Source organism: Saccopteryx bilineata, chromosome 1 (genome assembly GCF_036850765.1).
Source record: "Saccopteryx bilineata isolate mSacBil1 chromosome 1, mSacBil1_pri_phased_curated, whole genome shotgun sequence".
Classification (NCBI taxonomy): domain Eukaryota; kingdom Metazoa; phylum Chordata; class Mammalia; order Chiroptera; family Emballonuridae; genus Saccopteryx; species Saccopteryx bilineata.
The window spans coordinates 367,230,477-367,244,732 of NC_089490.1; the positions used below are offsets into that span (position 1 = coordinate 367,230,477).

Here is a 14,256-nt window from a genome sequence, read left to right on the forward strand (position 1 = left end):
AGTGCGTACTGGAACAGGTGCGTCTGAGCTCCCCGGCACAGCGGAACTAGCTGGCCTAAAGCCTCCACGTGTACCTGGCTCACACTTAGGCAGCCCCAGGATTTATAAGCCCAACTGTGGGCCCTTTTAATAGTTCAGCAACATCACTATTTGCAAGTGATTGCATCATTCTACCCGCCAGGGCCCAGACTCAGGTGAGGCCAGCTAGTGTGTAGGGTGTGAAATTTAAAGTGGCTCTCCCTCTCAGGGTCCTTCCCGTGCTGGTTGGACCCTGAGAGTGGGTGCCTCTTTAAAATTTAAGCTCTCAGCGCTTCACTGGCTCTCTCCCTAACCCTGGCCCTGCCTCATACACATTGCTGATGTGTGGCCCATAGAGGGAGCATTAATGGGAAAAACATAGCAGTTAGAAAGCTTCAAGTTTGGATCTTGGCTCCAGCTAGGAGACCTTGAGTGAGATAGTTAACCCCTTGGGAGACACAGCCTCAGTTTCCTTCTGTGCAAAGTGGGACTACTAATAGCTGGTCCATAGAGGGCACTGCAGAAACGGTCATGTTTGAACAGTCTTCACTAGTCCAATGGGAAGAGCTGTCTCACTTGACTGTTAGACTGGTGTCCGAGCTGGGGTTTTCTTCCCGCCGGCTGGCTGTCCAGGTCATGTCCTCTCCCTGGTCTCCTTCCTTCCTCCTGTCCCACCAGCCCCACGCAATCAGGAGATGGTTACCACTCTGCCCCTGCTGTCTTGGTGGGGTGGGGTCAGATCAGGCAGGCCATGCCCTGCCCGGTAGCATCTCCACTCCCCAGCCCTGCCTCACAGCTGGGAGGACAGTCGGGCCAACCTGGGGCGGGCAGTTTTCTCCTGAGACGTCAGATGCCTTGGGTTTCATCCTGTCCGTGTAGAAGGGTGTTCTTAGGAGGAAGGAGAGAAGCAGGTCTGGCAGGAGTCAGAGGCAGCAGGGTGCCCCTGTCCCACAGTCCCCAGCAGTCCGAGTCCTTCAGGGCAAGGAGCAAGGGGGACTGCTGGCCTGGGGTGGGGGGCAGGGGCCTCTGGTCAGCAGAGGAAGCAGGGCAGAGAAAAGGAGAGCAGCCCAGCCCCGGTCTGCGGTTAGAACAGAGGAGTCTGGCCTTGCTGAGTAACTAGGATTAGAGGCAGAAATAAGTCCTCATGTTCCCTTAACCTGCAGCCCGCCCCATTTCAGCTAGTGGCAACACCACCCTCTCAGTTGCTGAGGTAAAAAGTTTTGCGGTCATCCTTGCCTCCCCCCTCTCCACCCTTCATTCCGCATTAAATCGGTCAGGAAACTCTGTTGGTTTTTCCTGCAAAATGTGTCCAGTGTCTGGCCATTTCTCCAAGCTCCTGTGAAACACGCTGGTTGGACCCATCGCCTCCCTTGCCTGCATTGCAGCCGTGGCCTCCTAACAGCTGTTCCTGCTTCTGCCCTTGCGCCCTGCGGCTTACTTGCAACAGAGCAACCGGGTGGTGGTCAAAATGTGAGCTCCCGTCACTCTGCCCAGATTCCTGCAGCAGCTCCCGCTGCCCACGGAACAAAGGACCCACACGGCTCTACAGGGTCTGTCCCTCCACGCCGACTTCCTCTCCTGCCTCTGATCGGCCCCAGCCACACTGGCCTCCTTGCCGTTCCTGGAAGTCAGGCACAGTCCCTTCTTAGGGCTTCACTCCAGCTGTGTCCTCTGTCTCGAATGCTCTCCCAGACTCCAGCTGGCTCACTCGCACTTCCTCCAAGTCCTGGCTAGCTTCTCAGCGAGGCCTCCCGCCTGCACATTGTAATATGGCCGCTTCGCAGCGTCCTCCCCTGCACGCCCCATGCGCTTTACTCTGCTCGACTTTTCCTTTCCCCAGTGCCCTCATCACCGTCTGGTATGCCACAGATGGTGTTTTGACTGCTTCTGGCTGGCTGTCTCCCTAGCTAGAATGTAAGCGATTCAAAGGCAGGGGTCTTTGTTGTGATTACTGATATACCCCACGTGCTTAACGAAATGATCCTATGTGTTTGATCTTAATCTCAACCCCAATTTACCCCCAACCCATCCCCTGCAAGTCCCCAAATCGGTCCTCCTCCTCTGAGACCCCAGTGCCTGCCAGTCACTGCCATTCTGGAGCTCCCTTGCCAGGCCCGGGAGTGGTGCAGCCAGTGCATGGTGGGGCCTCTGCTCCCTCCCAGGCGGCAGGTGCCCCAGGATGGAAGACTGCCGGTGGGAATGGAGTGGCTCTGACCAACAGTGTTCGCCCTGCTGGCTGTTCTCACCCAGCCCATTGAGCAGAGAGGGTTTGGTGGCCAGGATGAGAGCTTAAACTCATCCTTCCTAGTCTCTCTCTCTCTTTTTTTTAAGTGAGAGGAAGGGAGATAGTGAGACAGACTTCTGCATGCTCCGCAACTGGGATCCGCCTGGCAACCTCCGTCTGGGGCCAGTTCTCGAATGAACCGTGGTATTGAGCTATTTTTATTTAATTAAATTAATTAATTAATTAATTTTTTGCGAGGGCAGAGAGAGACAGAGAGAGAGAAAGGGGGAGGAGCGGGAAGCATCAGATCTATATGTGCCTTGACCAGGCAAGCCCAGGGTTTTGAACCAGCAACTTCAGCATTCCAGGTCAATGCTTTATCAACTGTGCCACCACAGGTCAGGCAATATCGAGCTATTGTTAGCACCTGAGGCTAACATGCTTGAACCAGCTGAGCCATTCTCAGTGCCGGGGCCAATGCTTGAACCAAATTGAGCCACTAACTGCAAGAAGGGAAGAGAGAGAGAGAAGGGTAGGGGGGAGGAGAAGCATATGGTCACTTCTCTTGTGTGCCCTGACTGGGAATTAAACCCGGAATGTCCATATGCTGAACCGATGCTCTATCCACTAAGCCAATGGCCAGGGCATCCTAGTGTCTTTTAATGCACTTTTGGGATGCAACTGGCCTGTACACTGAAGGTTGTCAGTGTTACTAAGACTGGTAAGACCTCGTCAAGACTGAAGTGGCCCTTCTATCTCTAGTGCCCTTGGGCCTGTACCACTCTGAATGGATTGTCCTATATATTCTTCCAACGGACCCAGTGAGGGATATGCTGTTGTTATCTTCACTTTGCAGGTGTGGAAACTGAGACTCTGAGAGGTTAAGCCACTTGTTAAGGCAGCCCAGCTTGTAAGTGATGGAGCTGGGATTTGAACTTCGGCCCATGAGACCATGAGACTGTATATAGAGCCTGAGTGTTCACAGCCTGCTTTTCTCTCCAACTACCAGGTCTTGATCCCAAGCCTTTCTCATCCCCAGGTTTGACAGATAAGGAAGGAGTATACCTCCCACCTACCCCCATCCCTATCTGACCATAGTCCCCAGGTTCTGCTGATATTACTTCTCAAGTGTTTCTTGACTCTGGTCCCTCCTTGTCCTCCAGAATCCAGGAGCGTCCTTTGGCTGGCATCCCAGGCCTCCTATGACATGGTCTCCTCCCATGTTTCTGGTGTCCACCTCCCCATCACTCTCAACTCTATTTTGTCCTAACAGTGATTAAAGCTTTGCCCTCGCACACCTGCCTGCCCCTTTCTTCCTTCACCTTCCCCTGTGCCTCACCTCGTGGGCCTCTCAGACCCAGCTCATGGTCGTCTCCATTGAATCTTTCAGTAAACTCCAAGGTTGAGCACAGTGCCCTCTGCTGGACGTCACAGTGTCCTATGGGTACTGTTCCAGTGGTAGTCAACCTGGTCCCTACCGCCCACTAGGGGGCGTTCCAGCTTTCATGGTGGGCGGTAGCGGAGCAACCAAAGTATAAATAAAAAGATAGATTTCACTATAGTAAGTTGTTTTATAAAGATTTATTCTGCCAAACTTAGCGAAAATCTGACAAAGTACTTGGTAAGTAATTATTATTATATACTTTAACTTGCTGTAACTCTGCTTTATAAATTTTATAAAGTTACTTCCCTACTTTATAAATCACCATTACTGTGGAACCAGTGGGCAGTTAGAAAATTTTACTACTACCAGAGATACAGAAGTAGACGGTCGGTATAAAAAGGTTGACTGCCCCTGGAACATTAGCCCATTGTTCATACGCTGTCTCTGGGTCTTCTAGGTCACGAGTCCCTTCCTCTTCATGCATCTAGTATCTGCCACTATGCCCCATTCATCGTAGGTCCTTGCTAAATGCTTGTTGAACTTAATTGTATTTAATGACCATTTATTAAAAATCAGACACCATGCTGGGGATTCATTTGATCCTCACAATTACTTATTTTTGCGAAAGGTATCCTTGTCCCTGTTTGTAGATGCAGAAACTGAGACTCAGGAATCCTATGAGCCTGTCCGAGTCCTCGTAGCTCCGCACTGCCAGAGGTGCCGTTTCACTGGAACCTAAATGTGTCTGGTTCTCGGATCAGGGTCTTCACACCTCACCAGCTGCCTCACTTGGGGTGTCTGTTAGAGACAAGGATGGAAAGCTTGAGCTAAAAGAATTCATCTCCAACTCTGGCCTTTGGGGCCTCAAGCAGAGGGCGGGGTAGGTGTTAGGGAGGCAGTTATCACTCCATTGGGGGACAGGGTGCAGTCTCAGGAGCCATGCGCACTGGCGGCTGGCCCACCCCACAGCGAGTGTCCTCCCCCAGACTTTACTTTTGGGTCCCTCGGAGTTGCCTTTGGTCCCAGTGCCTTCAGGGTGTTGGCAGACTGCCCTCGCACCAGGCACTTGTATCCAGGTGGCAGGCCCCCCACCCTGCAGCTGCCCCTCAGGCACGTCCCGCGGGCCTACTCAACCCTGTTCCTTGTCCGGTGGTTTTCCAGGTGGTGTACTTCACGGCCACGTTCCCCTACGTCGTGCTCGTGATCCTCCTCATCCGCGGGGTCACCCTGCCCGGAGCCGGCGCTGGGATTTGGTACTTCATCACGCCCAAGTGGGAGAAGCTCACGGACGCCACGGTGGGCTCACGGTTTTGTTCCTGATCCGCAGGTGGGGGGAGGGCACACAGGGGTGGTTCCTGCGCTGGGATGCTGATTGACAGACGGGGGTCAGCCCTCCCTCCATGGGGCTGTGCACGGTTCCCTCCCACAAGGTCCGGCTGATCTTGGCACAGTCTGCACTCAGGAGATCTTTAATGAGAAGCGGGCAACTGGGGTTTTTCAGATTCCTGGAATAGTTGTCCTACATCTAGGGTGGCACCAGAGGCCAAAATGAAGAATGAAATCCCTTTAATAGCTTCGGGCCACCTCACACCACTTCTCTGTTCCTAATTATAGTGTGTTGGAAATGAAGTTTTGCTGGTTGGAAAAGAACAGCACTTAGGCTAAGCACAAGCTATTCTATTTTAAAGGGCTCAGACACACTTGGGTACTTCTGGCCCGCTGATCTGGGGCCAGCACGTGCTTGCACTTCCTCTGTGTTGTCTATTCAGGCACATCTTACTCTAAAATTCCCAGTCCTAAAACCTCCCAATGAGGAAGTTCTCTCACCTTAAAGAAATACATGCTTTTCTAGAATATGTTAAGAATGCATAGCTTGGAGTGAGTTTGCACATAAAGGAAAAATCCTCAGATAGATGCAACTTAAACAAGATAAAAGTTTATTTCACCTGCATGCACTGAAGCAGCCCAATGGTAGATAGTCAAGGAAACTCTGGTTGGGTGGCTCCCTGGTGTCATCAGGGGCCCAGGCTCCTGTTTTTCTGCCCCAGCATCCTCAGCATCCATAGGGCTGCCGGAGCCCCAGCCATCACATCAGCATTCTAGGCACCACAGGGGTCAGTAACGGGGTAGAGTTAGGTACCCTCACTCCCTTTAAAGGTGTAGAAACCCCAGAAGTCCCACATCATACTTGATCTTCACATCATTGGCCAGAAGCTGAACAGTATGATCATCCTTTCCTAGCTACACCTCCCCTTGATGTTGGGAGGTGGTCCTTACCTGGACGAATGGCTGCCTGTAAATAAAACAACAACTTTGTAACTAAGGGGTGTGGGAGAGTGGGTGCTGGGGCAGGCCCAGTCTTTGCCAGCATCCACTTAAACTTCCTCTGTGCATGTGTAAAGCACAATTTTAAAACGGATTTAATTTATAAAAATGATGGGCGGTCCATTATACAAATCATATAAATCGGTAGCTCACTTTTAAGTGGCCTTCTGGAGTTTTATGAGGACAATTACGAGAAATCACCATGAGAACCGAGAGGCAGTGTTGTACTATCAAACCCACTCTGCTCCGGCACAGAGGTTGCTCTACTAAAACGAGGGGCTATAGAATTCAGACTTTTCATCGCAGTTGTAATCTATAGGAACGTTCTGTTTTGTATCCATGGGTATATCTTGCTGTTGCAAACTGTTTTTCGAGAGTGATTGCAGCTAAAGAGTGGGCTCCCCCCTTCTGCATGGCTTTCCGAGGTAGGAAATAGAAGATGAAATGTCTATGTAGCTTACTGAATTCCTCTTTGATCGGAGTGGAGTTGAACTCTCCCAGGTGATTCGCTGCCCCTCTGGCTTCCAGCACAAATGGCATTTCTCACTTACACTGGTGCGGAAGTCATCACGTCCCCGACGGCCTTCGCCTGGGGAGATGCTGTGGCGTTGGTGACGGCAGACTCCCCTTGCGTGGGTGCTGACCCTCTTTCGGTGACCTTGCTCTTCTCCCCTTTGCCTGCCAGGTGTGGAAAGATGCTGCCACTCAGATTTTCTTCTCCTTATCTGCTGCGTGGGGGGGCCTGATCACTCTCTCTTCTTACAACAAATTCCACAACAACTGCTACAGGTGCGTGGTGGCCCTCCATGTCCCAGAGGTGGCTGGTGGGTGGGAATAGAATCTGGGGACAGGAAAGTGGACTGAGGCTACATCCTCACTTTGCCTGAGGTGAAGCCCCCTGCCAAGGCCTTGCTGCTGGCTTCTGGTGGCCGGCCTCCCAACCTGTCCTGCCGACTCTGACGTGGGGGGTGGAACTGAGCCGCTCTAGGGGTGCTGTGCAGCCAGCTGTGTCCTGGGAGAGCCGTTTTGTAAGCTTTCTAGTTCACGGGTCTAAGTCATATGGCAGGCACTGTTGAAGTGTGGTCATTTTAGTCATTCAGTAAATATTCCTCTAGAGACCCCTACAAGGAAAGAACACCTTGGGGATGGATGTGTTAATTAACTGGATGGTTAGGGATGCTGTCACAATGTATACAGATATCAAATCATCACATTGTGCACTTTAAATGTGATACAATTTTATTTGTCGTCCAAAGCTGAAAAAAATGCAAACTTCGAGTCCCCCCCCTCCAACCCCAGATCTATTAATCAGAGTGTCTGGAGGTGGGGCAGGCCCAGGAATCTGCCTCGCCAGACAGGATCTTCGGGTGATTCTGATGATGGCGACATTTGGATACTCTGATGTTGCGGGGGGGCTCTGAAACCCCAGAGACCTGACCAGTTCTGCAGGAGATGGTATCCGAAAGTTAAATATGTCTATGATGGGCCACAGGACAAAAGGCCGATTCTCTTGGGGAGCTGATGGAAGGAAGGAAGGAAGGAAGGAAGGAAGGAAGGAAGGAAGGAAGGAAGGAAGGAGAAGGAAGGAAGGAAGGAAGGAAGGAAGAAAGGAAGGAAGGAGAAGGAAGGAAGGAAGGAAGGAAGGAAGGAAGGAAGGAAGGAGAAGGAAGGAAGGAAGGAAGAAAGGAAGGAAGGAAGGAAGGAAGGAAGGAAGGAAGGAAGGAAGGGAGGAAGGAAGGAAGGAAGGAAAGAAGGAAGGAAAGGAGGAAAGGAGGAAAGGGAAGGATGGACAGACTTGCATTTGAGTTATGACTTTACCATCTGCTAACACTCCCTGATGTGGATAAGATACATCACTTCTCTGAGCCTGTCTTCTCATCTATAAATTTCAGTTTATATTTTATTGAGTGGTAAGAAATGATGTATGCAAAGTTTTCAGAGCAATATTTTATACATAGTAGGTGCTCAGTGAATAGCAGTTGCTCTCATTATTTTTAATAATGTGTGGGATCTTTTGTGAACCAAGAAGACAATATTACAGCTAAGCCATGGCCTCAGATGGCTGGGACTGCCTCGCCGGAGTGAGATCTAGACTGGGCCAAATTTCAACAGGTGGCAGAAGTAGCTCGAGGCGGGAATGGGTAGGACTGAGTGTTACAGAGATGTAGGTCCGGCACAGAGGGTGTGTGCACAGGGTCTGGAAAGAGCCTTTGTACTAATCTGCTAGAGCTGCCTTGACAGATACCACAGAGTGGGTGACCTAAACAACAGGATTTTCTCACAGTTCTGGAAGTTCAAGATCAAGGTGTTGACAGGGCTGACTTCTTCTGAGATGTCTCTGCTTGGCTTGTAGATGTCCATCTAACAGCCAACTCTTGTCTCTTCCTCCAGGGACACTCTGATTGTCACCTGCACCAACAGTGCCACGAGCATCTTTGCCGGCTTCGTCATCTTTTCGGTCATCGGCTTCATGGCCAATGAGCGCAAGGTCAACATTGAGAACGTGGCGGACCAAGGTACAGGGTAGTCAGTCATCACCTGCTATCGCAGGGCGGGTTCCAAGCTCCCGAGGTCACAATGTGTGCTTGACTGGGATGCTGGCCTTCTGGAACAGGGTGGGAGATGGGGCAGCCTGGGTCCCCCTTTGTGGAGGGACAGAGATATGTCCTCAGTAGCAGCTCATGCAGGCGTAGGGCTGGCTGGTCCCTAGCCAGAGGGGTTGCTAAAAGAAAAAAAAAAAAGCCCCTGTGCTGCTTCCCTCACCTTTGCTTCACGTTTCCTTTCCCCTCTTAACTCGGTGCCAGCCTAACCAGCCTAAGTAAGGTCTGCCCTGTTACACCTGCTAGGCGCGGGCAGAGGATCCATGCCAGGGGTGGTCAGCCTGGTTCCTCCCGCCCACTAGTGGGCGCTCCAGCTTTCATGGTGGGCAGTAGCGGAGCAGCCAAAGTATAAATAAAAAGATAGATTTCACTATAGTAAATTGTTTTAGAAAGATTTATTCTGCCAAACTTAGCGAAAATCCAACATAAAGTACTTGGTAAGTAATTATTATTATGTGCTTTAACTTGCTGTAACTCTGCTTTATACATTTTATAAAGTAAAGTTACTTCCCTACTTTATAAATCACCATTACTGTGGAACCGGTGGGCGGTTAGAAAATTTTACTACTAACAGAGATACAGAAGTGGGCGGTAGGTATAAAAAGGTTGCCTACCCCTGCATTAGGCAAGCCCATGGGCCGAGTGGACCGAGCTGCTGCAGGATGGCATTCCTTGCAGAGGCGCTGTAGAAACTGAGCGCTAATGCTTCACAAGAGCACTGGCTTCAGAGCAGCCTTTTCCTGACTAAGCGCTTCCCTGACTGCTAGGTCAAGCATGTGTGCTCAGGGCTTTCTGCTTAGTCAGCAAGGCAGGCCTGCACTTTTTTCCAGTGGGTAGAAAGGTTGGATGGTGGCGGGGGACGGATGTAGGATAAATGTTTACTAGCATCACCCCCTGTGTTCATGGCTCACATTGTGTGGCCCTTCCGAGTCTGCCGAGAGCTGTCGTTTATCTCATTTCATCCGTATTTCTAGCATAGTGTTTTGCAGAGTGTGTTTAATATTTTTATTTAACTTTTGATTTCTACCCAGCCTGCCTTCCCAAGAATTTGGGTGTTGGGTAGGGTTTGGGGATCGAGGGGTTTCCTGGCGGCTGTCACCTATCATTATGATCATTCTCTGGTTGAGCTTTGGGGATGCCTCAGTGTGGGGACCGTGCCAGGGGCGGTAAGGACGTGACTGTGTGCCCCGGAGCACCCAGAGCAGCTCAGTGCGGTTCTCAGAGAGTGACTCCGGTGCCGGCACGTGAGAGAAGTAAGACCTAGAAGTGACACCTTCTTGGTGGGATGCCGGGTCTCTCCCCGCTCCCCAAAGAAAACTAAGTAGTGCTTCAGTGGCGCTGATGGTACTCTGCGGGCCTCGAAGGGTTAAAGCGCCAGCATGTTGTGTGTGTGTGTGTGTGGGGGGTAATTATCTCCCCCGGAAGAGCCTGTGGAACCCCAGGGAGGTTTGGTTCTGCAGCAGAACCCTGAATTAGAGGGGCTGGGCCAGCGCCTCTCCCCCGTGGGAAATCCTGGTCCCTGAAGAGCAGGGAGAGAATGAGAGAAGGGAGAAGGCTCTGTCGTCAGGGGTGCCCGCGCCACCCCAGCTGTCCTCATTCCCTTCCAGCAGAGGAGCCGAGCAGGTAGGGTCCTGCCCCACTTTCTAGCAGAGCTGAGGTGTCTTGTTATTTTTGTGACATTATTCTGTTCCTTGTGAACCAGTGGCCATGCCACATTAATCAACACATCTGAGCTCTTCTCTGCCCCAGGAAGGGTATTTGCGGGCACATGTCGCTCAAGCCCTAACGGGATTTTCCTTTTCCTTGACATAAAAAGCACCAGACAATTGCCCTTTCTAGACTGCTTTAACTTCCTCTGATTTTAACGGGGAGGAGAGCACTTCTAACAGGTTCCGACATGTTGTGTTAACAGTAGGTACTTTCTCACTGTCGCCAGCACAGGGACAGTGGGCTTCACTCCCCACAGCCGAGGGGGCTGGACCCACGAAGACTTCTCCTGGACCCTGTGGGGCAGTTAGCCCTGCTGTTCTGAGTTTGCATGTAGTTCTGTATATGATTTGCAGGCTTGTCTGACTTCTACGGTACAGAGGAGGTTCTGTTGAATATAGGGCAGGGATTTGGGGCCAGGCAGCAGTAAATGCCAACCCTCCGCCCTCCTAACTGGGCAAATTTGGTGTCGAGGCATGAGGTATGGTTCTGATGACCCGGCATTAGTAACTATGGTTCGGTCGTTAGACAAAAACAGGTTTTCTTTAATACCTAATAACACTCTATCTTGCTTTTGCCTCCCTTCTTTTTTTAAAATTTATTTTTATTTTTTATTAAGAAATTAAATTTAATGGGGTGACTGATCAATAAGAGTACATGTGTTTCAGGTAAACATCTCTATAGCATTTGAACTGTTGATTGTGTTGTGTGCCCATCACCCAAGGTCAAACCATTTTCCATCACCATGTTTTTGTCCCTCTTTACTCCCCTTCCCCCACCCCTCCCCCTGGTAACACTTCACTTTTATCTATGTCCATGAGTCTCAGTTTTATGTCCTGCCTATGTGTGAAATCATACAGCTCTTAGCTTTTTCTAATTTACTTATTGCGCTCAGTATAACATTCTCAAGGTTTGTCCATGTTGCCTTAAATGGTAATATGTCATCATTTCTTATGGCTGAGTAGTATTCCATTGTATACATGTACTGCATCTTTATCCAATCCTCTGTCGAGGGACACTTTGGTTGTTTCCGTGTCTTGGCCACTGTGAACAATGCTACAATGAACATGGGGGCTGCATGTGTCTCTGTGTACCAATGTTTTTGAGTTCTTTGGGTAGATACGCAGTACAGGAATTGCTGGGTCATATGGTAGTTCTATTCGTAATTTTTGAAGAACCACAATACTTTTTTTCCATAATGGTTGTACCAGTTTACATTTTGACTGAGAGTGAATGAGGGCTCCTTTTCCCCCACAGTCTCTCCAACACTTGTTATTACCTGTCCTGTTGATAACAGCCAATCTAACAGGTGTAAGGTCGTATCTCATTGTAGTTTTGATTTACATGTCTCTAATAGCTAGTGAAGATGAGCATCTTTTCATATATCTGTTGGCCTTTTGTATGTCTTCTTGGAAGAATTGTCTGTTTAGGTTGTCTCCACATTTATTTTTTAAGTGAGAGGAGGGGAGATAGTGAGATAGACTCCACATGTGCCCCCAAATGGGATCCAATTGGCAACCTTTGTCTGGGGCTGATGGCTCAAATCAACCAAGCTAATTTTAGTGCCTAAGGCTGATGCTCAGACGAATGGAGCTATCAGTACCCAGGGTGAAGCTCACACCAGTTGAGCCACTGGCTGTGGGAGGTGAAAAGGGAGAGAAGTAGAAGAGGGAGGGGGAGAGAAGCAGATGGTCACCTCTTTTGTGTGCCCTGATCAGGAGTCGAACCCAGGATGTCCATGTCCCAGGCCAATGTTCTAATACACTGAGCAACCAGCCAGGACCCTCTCCCCATTTTTTTTTCTTTACAAGGACAGAAAGAGAGAGTCAGAGAGAGGGATAGATAGGGACAGACAGACAGGAACAGAGAGAGATGAGAAGCATCAATTATCAGTTTCTCGTTGCGACACCTTAGTTGTTCATTGATTGCTTTCTCATATGTGCCTTGACCACGGGCCTTCAGTAGACTGAGTGACCCCTTGCTCGAGCCAGTGACCTTGGGTCCAAGCTGGTGAGCTTTTTGCTCAAACCAGATGAGCCCGCGCTCAAGCTGGCGACCTCGGGGTCTCAAACCTGGGTCCTCTGCATCCCAGTCCGACGCTCTATCCACTGCGCCACTGCCTGGTCAGGTGCTCTCCCCATTTTTTAATTGGATCGTTTGCTTGTTTCTTGTTGAACTTTGTGAGTTCTTTATATATTTTGGATATGAACCCCTTATCAGAGCTGTTGTTTGTGAATATCATCTCCCATTTGGTAGGCTGCCATTTTTTTCCTATTTTTTTTTCTTCCTTTTCCAAGTGAGAAGAGGTGAGACAGAGAGACAGGCTCCTGCATCTATATGGCAACCCTCATCTGGGGCCAATGCTCTGCCCTTCTAGGGGCATGCTTGCAAGCAAGCTATTTTTAGCAACTGAGGTTAGAGGCTCCACAGAGCTGTCCTCAGTGTCTGGGGCAGGGGTCCCCAAACTACGGCCCGTGGGCCACATGCAGCCCCCTGAGGCCATTTATCCGGCCCTTGCAGCACTTCCGGAAGGGGCACCTCTTTCATTGGTGGTCAGTGAGAGGAGCATAGTTCCCATTGAAATACTGGTTAGTTTGTTGATTTAAATTTACTTGTTCTTTATTTTAAATATTGTATTTGTTCTCGTTTTGGTTTTTTATTTTAAAATAAGATATCTGCAGTGTGCATGGGGATTTGTTCATAATTTTTTTTATAGTCTGGCCCTCCAACCGTCTGAGGGACAGTGAACTGGCCCCCTGTGTAAAAAGTTTGGGGACCCCTGGTCTGGGGCCAATACACTCGAACCATTCAAGCCATGACTGCAGGAGGAGAAAAGCGGGGGTGGGGGGAGGAGGAGTAGAAAAGCAGATGGTCACCTTTCCTGTGTGCCCTGACTGCGAATCAAACCCGGGACATCTATACACTGGGCCAATGCTCTACCACTGAGACAACTGACCTGAGCCATTGGCTGCTTTTCTGTTTTGTAGTTGGTTTCTGTTGCTGTGCAGAAACTTTTAGTTCGCTATAGTCCCATTTATTTTTGTTGCCTTTGCTTCCCTTGCCTTTAGGGTTAAATTCATAAAAGGTTCTCTATGGCCAAAGTCCATAAACTTAGTACCTATGTTTTATTCTATGTAATTTATTGTTTCAGATCTTATATTTAGGTCTTTGATCCATTTTGAATTAATTTTTGTGCATGGGGACAATGATAGTCAAGTTCTATTCTTTTGCATGTGGCTTTGAATTTCCCCAGCACCACTTATTAAAGAGGCTTTCTCCATTTTGTATTTTTGGCTCTTTTCTCATAGATTTTTTGTCCATATATATGTGGTTTTATTTCTGGGCTCTTGATTCTGTTCCATTGGTCTGTATGTCTGTTTTTATTTGTTTGTTTGTTTTTTAGATTTTTTTTTGCCAATACAACGCTGTTTTGATTCGTGGCTCTATAGTATAATTTGAAGTCAGGTAGTGTGATACCCCTGTTTCTATTTTTTCTCTTCAGTATTGCTTTGGCTATTCGGGGTCTTTTATGGTTCTGTACAAACCTGATGTTTTTTGTTCTATTTCTTTAAAATTGACATTGAGGCCTGACCAGGTGGTGGCATAGTGGATAGAGCATCAGCCTGGGGTGCAGAGGACCCATATTCAAAACCCCAAGGTTGCTTCTTGAGCACGGGCTCATCCGGCTTGAGCATGGGGTCCCTGGTTTGAGTGTGGGATCATAGACATGGCCCCATGGTCACTGACTTGAGCCCAAAGTTGCTGGCTTGAGCAAGGAGTCACTGGCTCAGCTGGAGGTCCCTGGTAAAGGCATGTATGAGAAAGCAATCAATGAACAAATAAGGTGCTGCAATGAAGAATCGATGCTTTTCATCTCTCTCCCTTCCTATCTGTCTGTCTCTATCTATCCCTCCCTCTGTCTCTCTGTTTCTGTCTCTCTCGCTAAAAAAATGACAGTGGGATTTTAATGAGGATTTTATTAAATTTATATGTTGCTT

General features: G+C 49.2%; 1 protein-coding gene across 1 annotated transcript in view; it reads left to right on the forward strand.

Moving 5' to 3' along the window:
* The window catches only part of SLC6A5 (solute carrier family 6 member 5), a 51,152-nt gene that overhangs the window by 21,920 nt on the left and 14,976 nt on the right, over positions 1 to 14,256 (forward strand). The window contains exons 8-10 of the mRNA XM_066253865.1: positions 4,788 to 4,922; positions 6,637 to 6,740; positions 8,343 to 8,467. Of these exons, the coding sequence (XP_066109962.1) occupies positions 4,788 to 4,922; positions 6,637 to 6,740; positions 8,343 to 8,467 (364 nt within the window). The remainder of the gene's footprint in view (positions 1 to 4,787; positions 4,923 to 6,636; positions 6,741 to 8,342; positions 8,468 to 14,256) is intronic.